This window comes from Mobula hypostoma, chromosome 3 (genome assembly GCF_963921235.1).
Source record: "Mobula hypostoma chromosome 3, sMobHyp1.1, whole genome shotgun sequence".
Taxonomy (NCBI): Eukaryota; Metazoa; Chordata; class Chondrichthyes; order Myliobatiformes; family Myliobatidae; genus Mobula; species Mobula hypostoma.
In genome coordinates this window covers 148934965-148958444 of record NC_086099.1, presented here as the reverse complement: position 1 = coordinate 148958444, position 23480 = coordinate 148934965, and the positions used below count along the sequence as shown (strand labels likewise).

The 23480-nt window shown below is 41.5% G+C and overlaps 1 protein-coding gene across 3 annotated transcripts in view; it reads left to right on the top strand.

Annotated features, from left to right (window-relative positions):
• gabbr2 (gamma-aminobutyric acid (GABA) B receptor, 2) overlaps nt 1–23480 on the top strand; it is a 1071742-nt gene that overhangs the window by 727713 nt on the left and 320549 nt on the right. For all 3 annotated transcript variants that reach the window (XM_063043845.1, XM_063043844.1, XM_063043846.1), the window contains one exon: nt 16176–16241. In XM_063043845.1, coding sequence (XP_062899915.1) covers nt 16176–16241 — 66 coding nt within the window. The remainder of the gene's footprint in view (nt 1–16175; nt 16242–23480) is intronic.

The window sequence follows — 23480 nt, the reverse complement described above, 5'->3', positions numbered from 1 at the left end:
TCACTATCTCAGATGACCTGTCCTGGACCCATCATATAAATATATTTGTGAAAAAAGCACAACAGCACCTCTACTTTCTCAGGAGTCTATGCAGATTCGGCATGTCATCAAAAGCCTTAGCTAAATTCTATAGATGTGTGGTTGGAAGTGTGCTGGCTGGCTGCATTATGGTATAGTATGGGAACACCAATGCCTTTGAGCAAAAAAAAGTAGTGAATTCAGCCCAGAACATTACAGGCAAAATCCTCCTGACCACTGAGCACATCTACATGAAATGTTGCCTTAGAAAGGCAGCATCCATCACCAAAGATCTTCACCACCCAGGGCATAAACTTTTCTCACTGCTGCCATCGAGTAAAAAGTACAAGGGCCTCAGGATTCACACCACCAGGTTCAAGAACAGTTACCAGCCCTTAACCATCAGGCTCTTGAACAAAAGGGGTAACTGCACTCATTCTACTTCTGTTGTTCCCACAAATGATCATCTCACTTTCAGGATGGTCAAAAAATTTACTCTGTTTTTATCATATTTTACTGTAAAAGAATTTTGTCACCAATTTACTGTGAGAGACTTTACTCTGTTAGGCAACAGAAATAAAGACATTGACCTTGGTGAAAGGTTAATCCCTTTATTACGTGATCACAGGGAGCCATTGTCCTAAGACTTCATCAATGTCAGTTAACGTCGTAAACTTATGCAGTAAATTTTGGGCAATAGCCAACAGCTAAGCATACTTGGACCGCGATTTCAAGAAGCACTTGTTGCGTATCAACAAGTCTACCAATATTCCTGTGTGAAACACAAAGTTCGAAATGCACTTCTACAATCAGTTCTTCTGTTTGCTAGACAATCTCAGAAAAAGGTTAACAATACCTCATTGCCGGCATGATTTATTGCTAGTTATTGTTAGCTCACACAAGCAAGGCAGCAGATGCATCTTATCCTGTCACCTTCTGCACCTTCATTCTGGTAGAAATCTATGGATCAGGTACTGCAAGGCTACCCTGGCACACAGAGTTACCTGGAAGACATCATTGTTACTAATGATGATGACAAGGAGCATCTCCAAAATCTCAAGACAATGTTAAAAAGAATAGAAGAATATAGGCTCAGAGAACGAAGTAACAAATGTGAACAGGAAGTCCTTTTTAGGATAATCAATCACTATAACAGGTTCCTGCCAAACCTGGCTAATGTGTCCAACCCTTGAACTCATCACTACAGATCAGGAAGGAATAGGCAAAGCAGCGTGAGATGGCTTTCTAAAAGATAAAGTAAATGGTGACTGTATTTACACATTATGATACACATTGTCCAGTGAAGGGGTCTAGGTGCAGTCATATCACGTGTTATGAGTGATGGAAGTGTAGACCCCAAAGTTATGTATGAGGAACATCTGGCAGCTCTTGGGCTGTATTCCCTGGAGTTCAGGAGATTGAGGGGGGATCTCATAGAAACCTTCCAAACGTTAAAAGGCCTGAACTGATTAGATATGGTAAAGTTATTTCCCATGGTAGGGGATTCTAGGACAAGAGGGCAGGACTTCAGGATTGAAGGACATCCTTTTAGAACTGAGACGCGGAGAAATTTCTTTAGTCAGAGGGTGGTAAATCTGTGGAATTTGTTGCCTTGAGTGGCTGGGAAGGCCAAGTCATTGGGTGTATTTAAGACAGAGATAGATAGGTTCTTGATTAGCCGGGCCATCAAAGGGTATGGGGTGAAAGCGGGGGAGTGGGGATGACTGGAAGAATTGGATCAGCCCATGATTGAATGGCGGAGCAGACTCAATGGGCCGAATGGCCTACTTCTGCTCCTATATCTTATAGTCTTATATTCTTTGCATCACATTCCCTTACTGCTGCAGAGTAAATTTACGCATAGATTGGCATGAAGGCTTTGAGTCTTGATTGGGGTGTAAAACATTTCAACCAGTACTTGCATGGGAGAGACTTTACCCTCGGTACTGCTCATCAACCCCTGGTGTTCGTTTTCGAACCACAAAAGGGTATTCCACTAACAGCAGCATGAATGCAAAGATGGGCTGTTTCTTGGAGGACACAACTACAAATGAATTCCAGAGGACGACTAATCGTGGAAATGCGTTGTCCCATTTACTCTTGGAAAAGGAACTTTCTGAAAAATTTGCAGAAGACCACACTCCTATTCTCCCTAATGCAATTTGAAAGTCTCGCTATTAGGCTGGAGATAATACAAAGGGAAACCAGAAAAGACCCTACACTGTCTCACGTGCACATGGCAACCAAAATGGCTGTAATGTACAGCAGAAATCACAGTTCCCTTATTCTTACCAGCTCTGGGATGAACTTCCCCTTAACCCAGTTTGCCTTATGTGGAGATTGAGAGTTGTTGTACCATCCAAGCTGAGAGCTAAAGTGTTGGAGGAGCCAAATGCTGGTCACCTAGGCATGCTTAAAAAGTACGCTTTGGTGCATCGATTTGTCTAGTGGCCTGTGAGATATTAGCATATCAAACAGCTTGCCATGCACTCTTTGGGATGCCAGCAAGTCCGCAACATGCCAAGAGCAGCTTGGAAAAGAAAGGTGTCCAGAGTGGTCAGAACCACTTCCTGCAGTTGCAGAGTCAACACCAACAGCGACTGCGGAGGAGGCCCCAAAACCTGAGATGGTTTCACAGCCACAAGTCCAACCTGCCAAGTAAAGTGACCAGTGACCTCTCTTGTCAGGAAATGCGTTAATCCACAAGAATAAGAAATTCTCCTCAGCGATTAAATATTTAGGCCTGAATAGGTCAACTTAAAATTTACTGTGCTGTGGATTCTATACAGTAGTTGTATTATAAGTGCATCTTTATTAAGTTGGAGTTTATAACTAAGCAGGGAGGAATGTTGTGCATTTGATATTATGAATATCTTGTTTGTTTAAGCATTCCTTGTTTATATAATTCATTATGGGCAAAATGTAAAAGTACATGAATGGTATTTGTCATCACGTCACCACGTCATAAAGGTTCACCTTAATAAAATAAAAAATGAAGCAGACACTCATCTCCTGGCTTTTTTTTCTTTCAGTTGGTATTCTGTTTTAGAGTTACTAGACATAACACTGGAGACTTAGCCACATTAAAGTACCTTAAGAGACCCAACGTTATTTATTCCTTGACTTCAATATGCCCTAGCATATTAATACTCTTGGCACTGATTTCCCTGTCCTCTACATCCTTCTTGGTAAATACTGATGTAAAGTACTCAGTAGGGATTTCACCCACATCCTTTGCATCCAAGCAAATGTTCCCTAATTTATCCTTGAGTTGTTCCACCCTCTCCCTAGTTATTCTCTTATTTTTGATGTATGTATAAAGTGCCCTGGGATTCTGTTTAATCCTACTTGCCAAGGACTTTTCATGGCCTCTGCTGGCTTTCCTAATTCACTTCTTGAGTTTTTTTCTCTGGCTTCTTTATAATCCCCAAGTGCTCCGTTTGATTCTAGCTTCCTAAGCTTCACATACTTTTCCTTTTCCTTTTTCTTCTTGATTAAATTCTTCACTTCCCTTAACATCCAAGGTTCTCTTTGAAACATAGAAAACCTACAGCCCAGAAAGCTGTTACAACATTGTACAAACTCATCCAACAGAGATGAGGCAGGAAGAAATGCTTGTATTTAAGGATGAAGACTCTTAACAGGAGGGAAAAGAGGCATAGGAAGTTTGTGAGGAAGAAAAGAAAACACTCTTTAATTAGCTTGTATCATCGGCACTTATGTTATTATTAAGGAGACCTCAGTTTTGTGCATGCTATATGTCTATGCTGCTTCCTGCAAGTCTCAAGGTTAGAATTCTTAATGTTTCTACTACATCAAGTTAATTGCAATGGCATTTGTGCTCTGACTAAGACAGAGAGAAGGTGGGAGAAATATAGAATCTTCCTGCTGTATTTGTTAAAATTGTAATTGTATGTGTACCTCAATGATTTTCCATGTGTTGGGAACTTTAGACTGAGCAAAGAGATTCTTCTTTTGGAAAGGATGGAATGAAAACAGTGAAAACATTATTTATTCCTTTGAAACTCATTACACCTTCCTGCATCAACCACGCAGAATGACTCATCTCCCAATCTTTCCTGCCTGGACGTCCATTGGTGATGCAGCATCAGCTCTATTCTTTCCATGAAGATATTTTTGAAATGCTTGTTATCACTTGGAAGGAGATCATTCAACTTATTTAGTCTTTGCCAGATCCCAGTAGAGCAATCCCTTCAAACCTGTTCCCCTACTGTTTTATTCTCTACCACCACAGCAACGTATGAGTGTTATAATGTTGCTACTTCCAGAAACTGTCATTGCATTTTCCTATTGTCACCATAAGGAAATGTTTACTTCTGGTTATTAACATATTACAGGTATCTTTTTGGAAATAATTCCTTGGAATATCAAACAAGTAAAGGTTAGTAAATAGGGTTCACACAATGAGAGACCTTAATATTAGCATTTTCAAAAAGTAATTGAATAGGTTTCAACCTTGTGGATTCATTGTGATTACCCACTGTGATAATTAACAACCTTGACACTTGGAATGCAGCCAAAGCTGTCATCAGCAAGTTTAAAGAAAGAAATGTTACTATATAGTCTAATGAAATAAGAGTATTTTAGCCTCACAATGCACAAACACTTTGGAATAAAAGAAAGTTTCTCCACAATATGTGATTTAGGACCCACAAACACCCAAACAACTCTTACTACAGTTAAACACTACTCTATAGAAATCTACGGCACATTACAGGCCTTTCGGCCCACAGTGTTGTGCTGAACATGTAACCTACTGTAGAAACTGCCTAGAATTTCCCTAAGCATAGCCCTCTATTTTTCTTAGCTCCATATACCTGTCTAGAGTCTCGTAAAAGGCCCTATCATATCCACCTCCACCACCGTCACTGGCACTGCATTCCACGCACCCACGACTCTTTGCGTGAAACACTTACGTCTGACATCCCCCTAGTACCTACTTCCAAGCACCTTAAAACTTTGCCCCCTTGTGTTAGCCATTTCAGTCCTGGGAAAAGGACTCTGGCTATCCACACAATCAATGCCTCTCATTATCTTATACACCTCTATCAGGTCAGCTCTCATCCCCCGACACTCCAAGGAGAAAAGGCCAAGTTCACTCAACCTATTCTCATGAGGCTTTCTCTCCAATCCAGCAATGTAAATCTCCTCTGCACACTCTCTATAGTATCCACATCCTTCCTGTAATGAGGTGACCAGAACTGAGCACAGTACTCAAAGTGGGGTCTAACTAAGGTCTTATATAGCTGTAACATTACCTCATGTGTCTTGAACTCAATGTCATGGTTGAAGGCTAACACATCCTACACCTTCTTTACAGCACTGTCAAACTGCGCAGTAGCTTTGAATGTCCAATGGACATGGACCTCAAGATCTCGCTGATCCTTCACACTCCCAAGAGCCTTAGTATATTCTGTCTTCAAATTTGACCTACCAAAATGAACCACTTCATACTTAACTGGGTTGAACTCCATCTGCCACTTCTCAGTCCAGTTCTGTATCCTATCAATGTCGCTCTGCAACCTCTGACAACCCTCCAGACTATCCACAACATCTCCAACCTTTGTGTCATTAGCAAACTTACTAACCAACCATTTGACTTCCTCGTTCAACTCATTTCTAAAAATCGCAAATAGGAGGCATCCCAGCACAGATCCAGATCCCTGTGAAACACCACTGGTCGCCTTACTTCATGCAGAATAAGTACCATCTACAGCTACCCTTTGGGCCTTCTGTGGGCAAGCCAGTTCTGTATCCACAAAGTAAGGTCTCCTTGGATCCGATGCCTCATTACATTCTGAATGAGCCTTGCATGGGGATCCTTATCAAATGCCTTACTGAAATTCATATTCACTACATCCACTGCTCTACCTTCATCAATGTGTTTTGTTAGATCCTCAAAGACTGCAATCAGGTTCGTAAGGCATGACCTGCCCTTGAAAAAGCCATGCTGACTATTTTTAATCAGGTTATGTCTCTCCAAATGCTCATAAATCCTGCCTCTCAGGATCTTCTCCAACAACTTGCCCACCACTGAAGTAAGACTCACTGGTCTATAATTTCCTGGGTTATCTCTACTCCCTTTCTTGAACAGGAGAACAATATTTGCAACCTTCCAATCCTCTGAAGCAAAGATCGTTGCCAGAGACTCAGTAACCTCATCCCTCACTTTTCACAGTAGCCCAGGGTATATCTTGTCTGGTCCCAGCGACTTATCTAACTTAATACCTTTCAAAAGCTCCAGCACATCCTCTTTCTTAATGTCTATATGCTCAAGCTTTTCAGTCTGCTGTAAGTCATCCCCAGAATTATCAAAGTCCTTTTCACTGGTGAATACTGAAGCAAAGTATTCATTACTTCCATAATACCCTCCAACTCCATGCACATGTTTCCACTCTCGTTCCTGATTGATCCTAATCTCACACAGCTCATCCTCTTGCTCTACACATATTTGCAGAATGCCTTGGTGCTTTCCTTAATCCTACTCACCAAGGCCTTCTCATGGCCCCTTCTAGCTCTCCTAATCTCATTCTTTAGCTCCTTCCTGACACACTTGTAATTTTCTCGAGCTCTAACAGTACCTAGTTTCTTGAGTCTTTCATAAGCTTTTTTTCACTTCTTAACTAGATTTTCTACATCCTTTGTACACTTTGGTTCTTTTACCCTACCATCCTTTCCCTGCCTCAATGGAACATACCTCTGCAGAACGCCATGAACATTTGCCACATTTCTGCCATGCATTCCCTGGGAACACTCACAACACGCTGGAGGAACTCAGCAGGTTGGGCAGCATCCATGGAAAAGATCGGTCGACGTGAATTTGAGGGCTGGGTGGAAGTTAGAAGTAAAGTCGATGAAGTTGCAAGTCCCCTTATATATATTAATGACTTGGATGAGGGAATTAAATGCAGCATCTCCAAGTTTGCGGATGACACGAAGCTGGGTGGCAGTGTTAGCAGTGAGGAGGATGCTAAGAGGATGCAGGGTGACTTGGATAGGTTGGGTGAGTGGGCAAACTCATGGCAGATGCAATTTAATGTGGATAAATGTGAAGTTATCCACTTTGGTGGCAAAAATAGGAAAACAGATTATTATCTGAATGGTGGCCGATTAGGAAAAGGGGAGGTGCAACGAGACCTGGGTGTCATTATACACCAGTCATTGAAAGTGGGCATGCAGGTACAGCAGGCGGTGAAAAAGGCGAACGGTATGCTGGCATTTATAGCGAGAGGATTCGAGTACAGGAGCAGGGAGGTACTACTGCAGTTGTACAAGGCCTTGGTGAGACCACACCTGGAGTATTGTGTGCAGTTTTGGTCCCCTAATCTGAGGAAAGACATCCTTGCCATAGAGGGAGTACAAAGAAGGTTCACCAGATTGATTCCTGGGATGGCAGGTCTTTCATATGAAGAAAGACTGGATGAACTGGGCTTGTACTCGTTGGAATTTAGAAGATTGAGGGGGGATCTGATTGAAACGTATAAGATCCTAAAGGGATTGGACAGGCTAGATGCGGGAAGATTGTTCCCGATGTTGGGGAGGTCTAGAACGAGGGGTCACAGTTTGAGGATAGAGGGGAAGCCTTTTAGGACCGACGTTAGGAAAAACTTCTTCACACAGAGAGTGGTGAATCTGTGGAATTCTCTGCCACAGCAAACTGTTGAGGCCAGTTCATTAGCTATGTTTAAAAGGAAGTTAGATATGGCCCTTGTGGCTACAGGGGTCACGGGGTATGGAGGGAAGGCTGGGTTCTGAGTTGGATGATCAGCCATGATCATAATAAATGGCGGTGCAGGCTCGAAGGGCCGAATGGCCTACTCCTGCACCTATTTTCTATGTTTCTATGATCTCTCGGTCTCCATCTCTGGAGACAGACTGTCCACTGACATCTTCTACAAGCCCACTGACTCTCATAACTACCTCGACTATACCTCTTCCCACTCCGCCACATGTAAAAATGCCGTTCCCTATTCCCAGTTCCTCCGTCTCCACCGCATCTGCTCCAAGGATGAGGTTTTCCGTTCCAGGACGTCTCAAATGCCCTGTTTCTTTAAGGATCGTGGTTTCCCTTCTGCTATCGTCAATGGTGCCCTCACCCGCATCTCCTCCATTTCCCGCACTTCGGCTCTCACCCCATCCTCCCGCCACCACAACAGGGACAGAGTTCCCCTTGTCCTCACCTACCACCCCACCAGCCTCCGGGTCCAGCACATTATCCTCCGCAACTTCCGCCACCTTCAACAGGACCCCACCACTAAGCACATCTTTCCCTCTCCACCCCTCCCCATTTTCCGTAGGGAACGGTCCCTCCGTGACTCCCTGGTGCACACGTCCCTCCCCACGGATCTCCCACCTGGCACTTATCCCTGTAAGCGCAAGTGCTACACCTGTCCCTACACCTCCTCTCTTGCCACCATTCACTGCCCCAAACAGTCATTCCAAGTGAGGCAAAACTTCACTTGTCTGTTGGGGTCATCTATTGCATTCGGTGCTCCCGGTGCAGCCTCCTCTACATCGGTGAAACCCGACGCAGATTGGGGGACCGCTTCGTCGAGCACCTCCGCTCCGTCCACCAAAACAGACAGGATCTCCCATTAGCCACCCAGTTCAACTCTGCTTCCCACTCTCGTTCAGATATGTCCATACACGGCCTCCTCTACTGCCATGATGAGGCTAAACTCAGGTTGGAGGAGCAACACCTCATACACCGTCTAGGTAGTCTCCAACCCCTTGGTATGAACATAGAATTCTCCAACTTCTGGTAATTCCCTCCCCCTCCCTTCCCCTATCCCTATGTCACTCTACCCCCTCCTCCAGCTGCCTATCACCTCCCTCATGGTTCCGCCTCCTTCTACTATCCATTGTGTTTTCCCCCATTCTTTCTTTACCTTTCCTGCCTATCACCTCCCTGCCTTCCTTCCCCCATCCCTTTATCTTTCCCCTTACTGGTTTTTCAGCCTTCTCCTTCCCACCCTCCCCCCACCTTCTTTATAGGGCCTCTGCCCCTTCCCCCTACAATCCTGACGAAGGGTTCCGGCCCGAAACGTCGACCGGGTTTTTCCACGGATGCTGCCCGACCTGCTGAGTTCCTCCAGCGTGTTGTGAGTGTTGCTTTGACCCCAGCATCTGCAGATTATTTTGTGTTTATGCATTCCCTGGGAACATCTGCTCCAAATTTATGTTCCCAAGTTCCTGCCTATTAGCATCATATTTCCCCCTACCCCAATTAAATCTCTTCCCAAATTCTCTGCTCCTGTTCCTCTCCAGTACTATGGTAAAGAAAATAAAGTTGTGATCACTGCCTCCAAAATGCTCTCCCACTGAGAGATCTGACAACTGAGCAGATTCATTTCCCAAAGCCAGATCAAGTGCAGTCTCTCCTCTAATTGGCTTATCTACATATTGCATCAGGAAACCTTCCTGAACACACTTAACAAACTCCACCCTATCTAAATCCCTTGCTCTAAGGAGATGCCAGTCAATATTAGGAAAGTTAAAATAACCCATTACAACAACCCTATTATTATTGCAACATCCCAGAATCTTCCTCCCTATCTGCTCCTTCACGTCTCTATTACTATTGGGGAATCCATAATAAACACCCAGTAGAGTTATTACCCCCTTCCTGTTTCTGATTTCTTCCCACAATGACTCAGTAGACAATCCCTCATGACTTCCTCCTTTTCTGCAGCTGTGATAATATTCCTGATTAGCAGTGCTGCCCCCCCCCCACTTCTTTTGCCTCCCTTCCTGTCCCTTTTAAAACATCTTCGGCCCGGCACACTCAACAGTCATTCCTGCCCCTGAGACCTCCAAGTCTCTGTAATGGCCACAAGATCATAGTTCCAATCTACGTAGAATATCGGGTCATGTGGAACATTTGGGACTTTGGTACCAGAAAAGCAGCATTTCTGACCTATTAGATATTACTTTATTTACCCAGTACTTATTATTGTAATACCAAAGCACATACGGCATATGGAAGAAACAAATCCAACCATCAAAAGGAATGAGTTTGTAAAATAAAAATCAGTGAAATAATTTTGGACTGTATTGACAAGTGTTGTATTAATTCAGTTGATTTGCAATCTCATCCATTATTGGCTCAGGACCACCAAGTTTCACTGTGACTTTGAGGCTTTTACAGATCTGTAGCAAGGATCGTGTATTCATTAGGCGCCCTTGCAAAGGAGCCTTGCAGCTGTTGCAGCTGAAATTTCACTTCAAAGGACAAGACATAGGCACACAGCGGGGATAGAAACTATTGATTATACCAGGTCCAGAGCTGCTGCCACATTGAAAGATTATGACCAAGATGAGGAGGAATTCTCCTGAATCTTTGGAATGTCCTGCCCAGGAGAATTATGGATGAATTAACTATATTCCAGACAAAAATGAATGGATTTTTTGGACTATAAAAGGAAGGCAAGGTTCAAGCAAAGCAGAGTTAAAGTTGTTATAACATAACAGTTTTGCTCTGAATGGAGCAATCTATCTTATTGTGATTGCAGAGACCCGTTTCCAAGGAGCATTTCATAGCAAGAAGGTGATTATTTCAACACAATAATAATAGAAACTGCTGATATAATGAACTCATTAGTAACTGCAATGATAAATATCTGAAATATGGCTACTTCAAGGGGCAGAGTGTGCCAAGCTGGCAAGATGTTGGAAGGTTATTTGATCTGTTCTATCCATCCTCCTGTTAAATGAACTTCAAAAACCACTCCAGCCTTCAACCAGATTCCAAGATGTTATTCCTCCATTGTTCACATGTTAATTATGCTGATTACCCTGAACAATAGCCATTTGAATGTTTCATTTTGCTGGCATGAAATAGTTTGAAGTGGTGCTTTTGATTTCATTTTTATTACAGGGTTTGGTTACCCTGTAAGATTTCAACATAGTAAGTATGAAGAATAGTACTGAGGAATATTATTTAAAATATGCAAGCTTTCTAGTGTTGATAGTCAGATCAAAGAGGGTGTCCTCGTACAACAGAAAAAAATTCAGTATTCAGCACAGCAAGTGATTCAAAATGTTGGCCTTTATTAGGAAGGAAATGAAGTAGGGAAGTTTTCTTTCAGATATCAGGGTTTTGACAAGATCACAGTGAGTAGTGTATATAGCTCTCCAGTTAAAAGCAAGAACTTGTATGCAGTGCAAAGAAGGTCTATAAAATAAAGTAATTATCTAATAAGGATAGATTAAGCACATTCATTTACTGCATATTCTCTAGAATATTGAATTAGTGGTGAATTTATTGAAGCATATAGATATTGAGGTAGTGTAAGGAAGGAGTTAAATTTGGTTCTTCCTTAGTATATGCTAAAATATGTACCACAACTTGTAAGTTGTAAGACAAAATGGTGTCAACATGGAATAGCTTGAAGATGTGCATGGACACACATACTTGAGATTACATACTGATAAGGAATGTTTTCTTTCATGCAAACCTGCTGTCTCTATTTCTAAGGTATGTGCCTAGGCTGAAGTTCATGAGAGGTAAGAAGGTACAGGCTGGTACCACTGGGGGAAGAAAAGGTACTGGTGTAAAAGGGCAACATCTTGGTGCAAATAGGAATCTTGAGTTCGGTCACGACTAGTGCTGAGAGCTAGAGATGACATCAAGAGAAGGAGAAAGAGAGAGACAGGCCATTAAAGCTGTTGGTCATTTGCATTTATCTCCAGAATATTGTGTAGTGTGGCTCAGAGAGGTTCACCTGTGTTAGATCTTGTGAAATCGGTGTATCCTGTAGTTTGGCTTTGGTACCTACCTACCTACCTACTGCCTGTTACACTGCTAGGCAGCAAAGAAAGTCTTCCGTCTCCAGCGATGTTCAGGGCTTCCTTCATCATGTCAGCAGCTCCATTTTCACTACTGTCAGTCATGTAAGTCCTGGGTGGAGACTCAGGAATACCATCGCACACAAATGTAGAAGCATTGCTGTTTCTGTAACAGTTTTATTTGACCAGGCAGGGTTGTTAGCCCTGAGCTGAACCCCTGAACCCTGGAGGACCGGTGGACCACTCTTAGTCTGGACTCTCTGTTTAGCGTGGGTGACCCTGCCAGGAGCCAAAGCATAAAGCCCTGACTCCAACCAGCATAGCCCACTGGGTCATTGAGGCACGAAAGCCTTTGAACCATATAGCAAGTTGTGGTCCTCTTGCAGGTAGGGCTTTGGTACATTGCAAATTTATTCCCGAAGACAGTTTACCTGCTTGAGTACAAACTGAAATGTATCACTTGGTTTGACAAATGTTACTTTCTGTAAAAGTATTCCTTGTAAACATTTAAAATGCTGGTGGAAAGCAGCAGGCCAGGCAGTATCTATAGGAAGAAGCACAGTCGACGTTTCAGGCCGGGACCTTTCGTCCTGAAAAAGGGTCTCGGCCCGAAACATCGACTGTGCTTCTTCCTATAGATGCTGCCTGGCCTGCTGCGTTCCACCAACATTTTGTGTGTGTTGCTTGAACTTCCAGCATCTGCAGATTTCCTCGTGTTTGCCTTGTATTCATTTCCTGAATAGATGAAAGTAACTGTGGCTAAGAGCACGGATACAGCAATGTACACAGAAGACTTCAGTTCTCTCTAGTAATTTTTTTGCCGGGAGTGTTCAGTCTGCCAACCCAAGCAAGCCTAACATTCCACATGGCTCTGTGAAGCTGAATGTGAAATAGTGTTAAAACCAATCTGTGAGCAGGTGGTGTTTTTAGTTCAAAACTGCACCTTATTCATACGAGTTTGTATGAGAAATATATTTGGTACATCTCTTTCTCTACATTCATTGTCCCATTCATTTATTATATTGAAATTAATTAATGCCCATGTTTCCTCCTGGAACAAGTTGCCTTTGAGACATTTAAGAAGCTGTTACACAGAGCCCTCCTCCTCCATGTCCTGTGTCCTAGGCTTTGGTCCAAACCTTTTGAGGTGGCTGCACTGAGCTTCAGTGCCACCTCTACTTGTACCCCTGTACCTTGGATTGTGTCAGTCAGGAGCATTTGCTTGTAGATTCTTGCCCATTCTTCCTTGCTTAAATGCTCAGAAGAAATAGAGACTCCAGTTTTCTATAAATGGCAGTATATAAGTCATCTCTCCTTCAGGCCGACATGAACAATGTTCAAAACCGTTTATCTGCCATTAAAATGTTGATTGAAGTTAGTACTTATTTACAAACACCTCTCACATCTTCCTCACTTTAAAATCTCAAGCCTTCATGCTTGTGAATGCTTTCCTGTTCTTTACATGTGGGAATGATGTGTGTTCCTGAACATATGCTGTACTTTTGTCATTAGAGAATATTGTATTGCATCAGTGATTTTTTTTCATAAAATGTGAAATTGTATAAGAAAATAAATTTCAAATAGTAAGCAAATAAATAGGCAACATAGATTTCTGAATCAGAATCAGGTTTAATATCACTGGCATACATTGAGAAATTCGTTAACTTTACGGCAGTAGTACAATGAAATACATGATGCTGTGTACATACATCTACTGGTGCTTCTGGACACATCTTCCGTGATGTTCCTGGAATCATCGGGTGTTTCGGGTCTTTCAACATCATACAACCTCCTCCAGGTGACCCAGCCGGGGCCGATCAGACCCCAGCTTGTGTCCAGATGGCTGGCTACTTATGACTCCATGGCTCCTCTCTTTTGAGCCACAGCCATCTTGAGGCCCTCTCTGTCGCATCGGTGGTACTGCGGATGGCTCTCCTCTTCCTCTCTCCCTCGGTGGCCAAATTGCTGACGGCTCTGGCTAAGGAATGGGCTGCAAATCCCCTACAACCAACCTCCACTGGGAGACACCACGCTCTCCATCCAGCCTGCTGACAGTTGCTGACCAGTACTGCGTACTTGGAGAGCTTCCTTTCAAAGGCCTCCTCCAAGCGATCTTCCCATGGGACTGTCAGCTCCAGCAGCACCACTTGCTTGGTAGACTCAGACACTAGGACAATGTCTGGTCGCAGGGTGGTGGCTGCGATATGGTTGGGGAACTTCAGCTGCCCTTCGAGGTCCACCAACAGCTGCCAGTCCCTTGCAGAGGTCAGAATGCCTGCAGATGTTCTTTTGGCAGGTATTGGCTGCTCCCCAGCTCTGACAAAGGCAATGGTCTGCTTGGAGGGGCGGGACTGCTTCGCCCACTCAACTCCTGCGCTGACGGCTTCAGTGATGGTCTTCAGGACCTGATCATGCCTCCATCTGTACCGTCCCTTACCAAGTGCCCTTGCGCATCTGCTGAGGATGTGCTCCAGGGGGTAAATAAATGTAGAGCAAAGATACTGAACTACAGTAAGTATATTATGTCTATTAAACAGTTAAGTTAAAAATAAGTAGTGCAAAAAAGCAGAAATAAAAAAAGTAATGAGGTAGTGTTCATGAGTTCAATATCCATTTAGAATTCGAATGGCTGAGGGGAAAAAGTTGTTCCTGAATCGTTCAGTGTGTGCCTTCAAGGTAACAGAGCATGTCCTGGGTGGTGAGGGTCCTTAATAATGGGCACCACTTTCGTAAGGCACCACTCCTTGAAGATGGCTTGGATATTACAGAGGCTATGATGAAGCTGACTAATTTTACATGTTTCTGCAACTTAATTCAGTATTGTGCAGTAGCCCCTTCCCCCCAATACCAGATGCTGACACAGCCAGTCAGAATGTTCTCCGCAGTACATTTGTAGAAGTTTTTGAGTGTTTTAGTTGATACAGCAAACCTCCTCAAACTCTGAATGAACTATAGCCGCTGTCTTGCCTTCTTATAGCTGCATCAATATCTTGCACCCAGGTTAGGTCCTTAGAAATATTGACACCCAGGAACTTGAAACTGTTCACTCTCTCCACTTCCAATCCCTTTACAAGGAGAGGTTTGTGATCCCTTGTCCTACCCTTTCTGAAGTCCACAATCAGCTCTTTGGTCTTGCTAACTCTGAGCTGTTGCTGTGACACCGTTCAACTAGCTGGTATATCTCGCTCCTATATGCCCTCTCGTCACCATCTGAAATTCTGCCAACAATGGTCGTTACAAATTTATGGATGGCATTTGAACTATGCTTAGCCACACAGTCATTTTATGGTTTTGGTCTATTATTCGGTTATTAATTTATAGTTTTGTTTATTAGAAGTATACATTCTGGTTGCTTCAGTAGAACACTAGCATTACCAAAGTAAACGCTAAGTTTGAGAAAATTGGTCAGATTGTAATATTATGTTCACTTCTGGATGCTGAGAAGCAAATTAATCTTTTAGATCCTGGGCACGGTAGTGTGACACCGTAAAACTCACCCCTAGCAACAGGTTTGAAATATGAAAATGAACTAGAAAGTGCCAAGAAAGAGGTTGATACAAAGTAATCTTCCAGTTTATAAATATTAGCAAATGATGTGGAAAATGTCAATTCAAAACATCGCTCAGACTAAACCCCTGGCAGTTGTGCTGGGGATCAAGTTTCTAAGCACTACCAGTCACTGGAATACCTTTGGAAATTTGTAGAAGAAATTTATCTTCAATGGTGATACAAAATTGGTGCTATTTGATTAGCCCCATGTTATAAGCAGTGCCTCATTTGATTTTATTGGCCTCCAATGAAATTAAATTGAATATCAAAAGTTCCCATTCCATGGGCCACTGATACAGTTCCATCTGCTGTATACCACTGCCTGAGGAGATTTCTTTTTCCATCAGTACTTTTAATAATTCCAAATAATGAGAATTTTCTAAAGAATGGATGACATTGTCATAATATGCAGTAGGTAATTGTGTTTCATTCCAACATGATCAAAAACATTTGACATCAAAGGAAATTGAACCTCAAAGGAAGTATGATATGTGGCTGATGTGATATCATCCAGAGTGGCTCCTTAGATGTAGAAAAAGTGTTTTCTTTTATTCAGTATATGGGATAAGAGCGTTGCTGGTAAGGCCAGAGTTTATCGCCCAACCCTAGTTGTCCTTGAGACAATGCAGTTCTTTAGTGGCAAGTACTCCCAGAATATCACTGGGTAAGAAATTTCAAGGCTCAGTTATACTAAACTGATTCTGTAGTATATTCTACGTGCATCACTCTTAATTCGTCCTTCTAGCCAAATGCATTACTTTGTACATCTACTTCCTAAACACAATTTCCTTTGGTTGCAGGATAACGATGTGCGAATTATTCTCGGCCAGTTTGATGAAAAGACGGCAGCGAAGGTGTTTTGCTGTGTGAGTATTAAATGATGATATTAACATTTGGTTATCAAAGTTATGTCCAGTAAAAAGATTATGTTGAAACACAGAGATTGAGTCGATAGCTGCTCATTCAGAATAGGTATACAAATATCTAAAATAAATTTGTTATCTTGCTTGCTTTTGAAGATAAATATGTAATGTTTAAAGGAGTCCCTTGGAAAGCATGCATTGCATAAAAATTAAATGTGAGTAGCAAAGGTAAGGGCTGAGAAATTCAAATGCATGAAAAAGTTTTATTTTTTGTTGCTACATTTTGGAAAATCATTTTGGTTTTTATTTCAAAAGTGGAATGGATTTGCATTTACATATCTTTGCACATTTGACATTATTTTGAAGCTAGGAGGGCACTGGCATAGTGATGGGCGGGGTGGGTGTGGGTAATGCTCTGGTATGATTGGTAAGTAAACAAGCAACGGGAACAGAAGTGGAACAAATTGTCCGTTGAGCTTTCTCCACCTCTCACTGAGCATGTGGCTGAAGAACTTCCCACAATGTCTCTACACCCCTAATTCCCTACATACTGTCCTTATGCCTCTTGTAATCTTACATACCTCTATCAGGTCATAGAAACCGGTGTAGGCACCAGCCTGATTAGCCACAAAGGCTCGGGACAGGACTTTGACTTTGATCAGGTCATCCCTCAGCTTCAATTGCTTCAGGACTCACAAGCTCGTTTTATACATATTCTTTTCATAACTAAAGAACTCCAATCCAGATAATGAAGATAATCTGCAATGTTCACATGAAGAGAATTCCATGATTTAAAACTGCATTTTCCAAGTCGGAGTGCTATGCACCTTTGATGACCTATGGTGGTGATGTTCCCCATGTGCCTCTTGTCCTGGTCTTTCTTGGTAATCATAGTTGAGGGTTTGTTTCAGAGGAGCTTTCAAAAGAATGCAGATGAAAGTAACTATCGTTAAATTCTGTAGGTGGTATACACCTCTGCGCACTAGTGATAGATGGAAAGAATGTTTAGTCTTGTGGGTGGAGTGCTATTGAAGCAGGCAGCTCGTTCTTTATGGTGTTAAGCATCCGAGTATTGTTGCAGTAGAACTCACCCAGGCAAGTGAAAAGTATTGCATCATGCTCCTGTCTTGTGAGTAAGGACAGTGGCAGAACAGAGAATAATAAAAGATTGCACAAGGCCAATTGAAAACATTAACATTCTTGTTGCAAATAATTTCAATGAAAAAACTGACAATAGGGTAAAATGAAATTGTCATTTTTGCTGCATCTATCAATAAGAAAAAAACACTCGATACATTTATCAGCAGAAAAAAATTAAATGAGTGCACTTTAGAATTGAGAATAAGGAATAAAGTGTGTGATCATATTTTTTTTAGATGAGAACAATACAAAGATACAGAGTTCTCTATCTGTCCTCTAAACTCATACTGCTGTGGTACAATGCTCATCAGTTGGATGATACAGTATCTGAAATCAGTTTTGTACCATCTATAGCTTCTCAATTTTAAATGGAAAGCTAAGCTAGAAATCCCATCATCTTGATACGTGCGATTAGTGAAGAAAGACCCCCACTGTTGATGAGAACTGAAAATATTGGCTTACTCTGGAGCTGAGAAATTTTGGAATAATATGTATTTCATAAATAATTATGAGTATTTTTGAATGAAAACATAAAAAATCAGCTAAATTCTCAGCAGCACTGCTCAAATTTAAAACTGACATCATTGTTTCATATGATCCAGAGCCAGCGTTAGGACTACCTGTCCTCTTTGTTATGAGGTTTCTGTTTATCTGTCATGTGAGAGTGTCATTACCATTTAACTGGACTCTGAAAGCTTGACTTTTTCCTCAAGCACACTTTATTTAGTTGTGCACACAGAGAAGAGCATGATCTCCCTCACCAAAATCTGAACAAAGAAATGCCATTATTATTCAGTAATTAACCAGTTGGTATCTTTGTGGATGTTCAAATTCTTTATTTGCATAATCATTAACAATCATACTATGATAATACAGGCAGTAGTAACCAATAAAATCTACACATCAAAGGCCAATAATACTTCAGAATTAGTTAAGTAACTGTGACCAATAGTGTCAACCTAGAACTCTTCACCTGCCAAATGAATCCAGCTCCATGCTGTGTCAAAAGGAAGATAAGTTCTTCAAGGATTTCTCTTTCCTGGGTTGACTGCACACAATATGTGAAACTATCTTTGCCTGGACACGATCTTAACCTTTGCCTTGTCAGGACTTCTACAAGAGGTGAGATATTATTTTGGATTTTACCAGTAGTGCACATTTCCTTATGGCCTGAGGGAATGAGCTGTTTCTCATTCAAACAATTCTCGTCCTACTGCCACCATACTTCCTGCCTGATGATTAGGCGGTTTAAAAGATAGCTGGATGGATAGTGGAGGTGATGGTGGATCATTAAGGGCTCTGTGTATGCAGTGATCCTGATAAGTATTTTTTATGGGTGGAAGACAGACCCCAGTGATTCTCTCAGCAGTCCTTGCAATCCTTTGACGGGACTTGCAGTCAGATACCTTGCAAATCCCATACCAGATGATGATGCAGCTGGTCAGGACACTCTGAAAGATGCTCATGTAAAAATTGGTTAGAATTGGGGGGTGGTTCGGCGGGGGGGCGGGGGGGGGAAGCAAGGGCTCATTCACCACAATCTCCTCAGGAAGTGGAGACGCTGCTGTGCTTTTTTAACCAAAGTTGTAGTGTTAAAGGACTAGGTGAAATTCATAGTGAGCTTCTTGTACTCCCACAAAATAGTCTCAGGGATCCTAAGGCCATCCCATTTTGTACCGTCCTGTGCTGAGATTTCCCATGAATTGGTGGGGATCTTAGACCTTTCAAGGAGGGTTTGAGAGCTTCTTAAAGTCCTTTTATCTGACCACCTGGTATACTCTTGCCAAAACAAAGCTCAAAACAGGGTATCTGTTTCAGGATCTTGATGCCAAGACTGCCCAACTGAACTATTTAATAGCATTTAGGACTTCAAAGCTGATAAATTGGCTGAAGTTAGATTGGAAGAGAATATTGGCATTGATTTCTTGTACCAACCAGTGGATGTGGTGGATTGTGTCAGACAGTATTTTAAGTAGTTATTTATTAACATTCTGGCTGGAGGACTATGGCTACTGGTATTTTGCAGGGATTTGTACTGGGACCTTTGCTGCTTATAATATATACAGTATAAATGACTTGGATGAAAATGTGGGATGAGTGGGTTAATACATTCACAGATGATATAAAGATTGGTGGAGTACAAAGTGCAGAAGATTGCCAAAGTGTACAGCATTATAGATCAAATGCATATATTGTAGGTTAATTCAGCAAGTATGATGTGTTGCACTTTGGAAGAGCAAATGTACAGGAAGTACAAAGTTGACACAGGACCCTTAACAGAGTTGTATCATGTGCTCCAAGTCTACAGTTCACTAATAGTGGCTGCACAGGTCAATAGAATGGCAAAGAGGGCCTATGGCATGCTTGCTTTTATTCATCGAAGCATTCAGTTGACGAGTCGGGAGTTTATGTTGCTGCTTTATAAAACTCTGGTGAGGCACCTGGAGTAATGCATTCATTTCTGGTCACTCCATTATAAGAAGGATATGGAAGCTTTGAAGAGGATGCGGAACATGTTTACCAGGATGCTGGAAAGATTAGAGGGCAAGATTGGACAAACTTGGGCTGTTTGCTCTGGAGGGGGAAAGCTGAGAGGAGACCTGATAGAAGTTTACAACGTTATGGAAGGCATAGATAGTGTAGACAGAGGGTATCTTCTTCCCAGGATGAAATATCTAATACCAAAGGGTATTTATTAATGTGAGGGAGGGGAAAGTTCAAAGGAGATGCAAGGATGTGGACATCATAAAGGCAGAAAAGATTAGTTTAGTAAAGCATTCACTTCCTAGTTCAATTAGTTTTGCACTACATTGTGGGCTGCAATGCCTGTTCCTGTTCTGTACTGGAATGTATCATAAGTGTAAATGAGGACTAGAGCTGCTGCCTAATAAACCGCGAGTTTTATATAAAGCTTGTCCTCAGATATTGTTTAAACCCCTTTTGACTTTAAATATTTGCTCTCCTATTTTAGATACCCAGGAAATTTGGTATTGAGTTTGAGGTCCTCATCTTCAAACATTCTTCTCTTCACATGGCCAGAACACTTCATAACCTTAACCAGTGGGTCCAGAGTATACACAATTTTGGTCAGGCAGACTGTGTCAAAGCCCTAACATTTTCCTTTCTCGCTGCAGTTAACTATCTCACTTCCAGCAAGACTTCCAAATATGTTGGAGCAAAGGTACAGGACTAATGGGAAACTCTACAACCTATACCACCACCTCTAGAGCCAGCACACTCCTCGTATCAGTCACTGAGGCACAGTATGCAAACAAGTTTTGTGTCTGCACAGACATGGAGTGCAATGAAAAAGCCTTACTAGGAGCAAAACTAAGGAACCAATATGCCCCCAAGACAAAACACTGGACTATCTTAACAATTCGATGAGAAAACACTGACATGTAGGACGGCTTCTGCACATTGATACGCATGTTAACAGGGAAGTGAGGAGAAGGTAGTTGAAGTTCAGGTTCATATCAGGGAAATCAGAAGGGTGTGGTTTCCTCTGGGCATTTAATTTTCATTTTTTTTATTATCTCTCTTTCTTGGCTGCAGCCAGCTAGTTGCAGAGATGTTCTTGTTGAGTAGACAGGCATTTGGTACAAGCTACAGTGAGTGGGGAGAAGAAGAGACTCAGGAAGACCAGAGTGTAACAGATAGATTGTTGTGCAACACAGAAACAGGCTCTTCAACCCACCATGTCCATGCTGCCCTGCTCACCCATCTACACTAACCCCATTTGCCTTATTAAAACCCTGTCCTTGGTTTGTCTGCAGCAGTAGCCCTCGTTTCAATGAGCACAATAATAAAAAGCAGAATCACCAAAAAATGTTGACTGTTGTTGAAATCTTAAAGCATCCAGGGACTAAAGAAATATAAATTTTCACTGTTTTTGTGTTTGATAGAATGCCCTGAAATAATCACATTTTCACCAAAAATTTTGTACTCTTCAAACACAGTTCAGAAGATCAGCCAGGGTAAGAAAAGTTTAAACTTGTTACGTTAATAAACAAACATTTGAGATAACACTAAAGAAGGGATTATTCTGTGCGTTCTCAGGTTAAACTTGGCCTTATCTTGTGAATTATGTTCCAGTGATGCTTTCAATACTTAATATATAGAGTGAGTCAAGAGCAGAAAACAAAAAACACAGTGAATTAAGAACAGAAATGAAAAATGTTATTAACATAACTGGAATCAATGTAAAGAGAGAGAGAGAGATAGGCAGCAAAACATGAGGGAAAGCGGTGGAAAGCGGTGACAAGCGGTTTTCCCCTTCGAAACACAAGGGACTGCACTCTACCCATGCACAGCTATTATGGCTGATGGAATAAGGAGCAGGCCTTGAATTTCACCCAATAGCTCATTCACTGAGTTCTGTTCTGATCAAGGTAAAAAAAAAGTCTCAGGGACAACAAACTTTGCCAAAAAATAAACTGAGCATTTGGTGGGGCAGCCAGGGAGACACAGGACTGCAGATGCAATGAACAATCTGCTGGCGGGACTTTGCCGGTTGAGCAGCAAGAGAGGGAGAAAAGGATTTCTAAACATTTCGGAACTAAACCCTGCATCAGGACTACTTCATATCTGGAATATTTCCCATATCATTTATTACCATTTATAGTGCAGGTTCTACAGAGTTTCTGTGAGTTTAAACATTGTTCCAACAGAATCCTTTGAACTAGAGGAATAAAATTCAGGATTTTAAATGTAATATAATTAAGCTATGTCATTAGTCATGGGGTCAAGTGAAGGAATCTAGCGCTCCATCATTGACTCGAATAATACCAAGCTGTTTGAGAGCTGCCATTTCACACTTAATGATACATTCACAATCATGGTTCTGCTATCACAAGCCGTTGCAAAGGATGATGAATCTTGTATGTTAGATCACACAAACTACATGCAAGTAGTTCCGGAAATTCCAAAATGCAACTATCGAAGCATGAGCTCTTGGTTATAAAAAGAAAAGGGCAGAATGTGATAAATATAATTTTGGAGACAATTAGTAACAATTTAGTTAGCTTTCTCTTCAAATCACACTTCCGTGCTTACTGAGCAGAAGTTCAATGTCATCTCCTGAAACAGTTTTTAGGTTGTTTGTGAGAAATACGCCTGTTCTCTGAAAGAGGAAGGAGGATGCTGTGGTGAAGATTGGCCAATACTCAACAGAATTTAAAAGAATGAGATGTCCATTTGTGAAGAGAGACAAGATGCTGAGAGGGTTTAATTTGGTCAATTTTCTTGAGTCTGTTTCCTCCAGCTGGTGGCTCTAGATCTCCGGAATATCCCGAACTGCTATGTTACATCGTTGCAGAATGAGATTAAAGGAAGGCAAAGATGTAAATCTGCCACCTTAATGAGTTATGGATATTTAGTTACTGAGTATATTAAAGGTTGAGATGGATAGATTTTGGAACATCAAGGGTATGAACTGAAGGATCAAGGAGCTCAGTGAAGAGTGAAAAGGTTTCAAAAGTCCCAGCATTCTATTTCGTTCAGTTCTTGGCGTCTTCGAAAACTGCAGCCTACAACTGTCAAATTCCTCAGAAGATTACTTCTTGCTAGATTCTGTAAGATTCAAAACTGACATCCACCATATAAAAAGTCACACTTTTATTGAATAGCAGTGGTTGAAGATTATATCTAAAAGCTATCAAAACCTCAGAGCAAGATTGCTAATCCACAAAATACCCTCACCAATAATACAATTGAAACAATCGGAAAATTGTTTATTAAAAGTTAACTGATAAATCTTGTTGATAAAAATGTGTTCTGAATTTTTTTTAAATGACTAAAAGGAAAGTGTGAAAGTAAAAAGAGAATGTTGTTGAACATATATTGATTAAATGACATTTTTGTCCCTTGAAAGTTTAAAAATTTAACCAATGTAATTGCAACTTTATTGTGGCAGATTACATTCTGTTAAGTCTTCATTAGCCATCATGAGGATATCAAGATAGAAAATTACATCTAATATATCCACTAATGTTTGGATATTAAACAGGATATTTTTTCAAGAGGAAAAAGTGAAAAAGCTCTTGGGTATTGGAATTTAAATTTTCTTGGGTGAAATTTCTGAATAGAATGACAAACGATTTC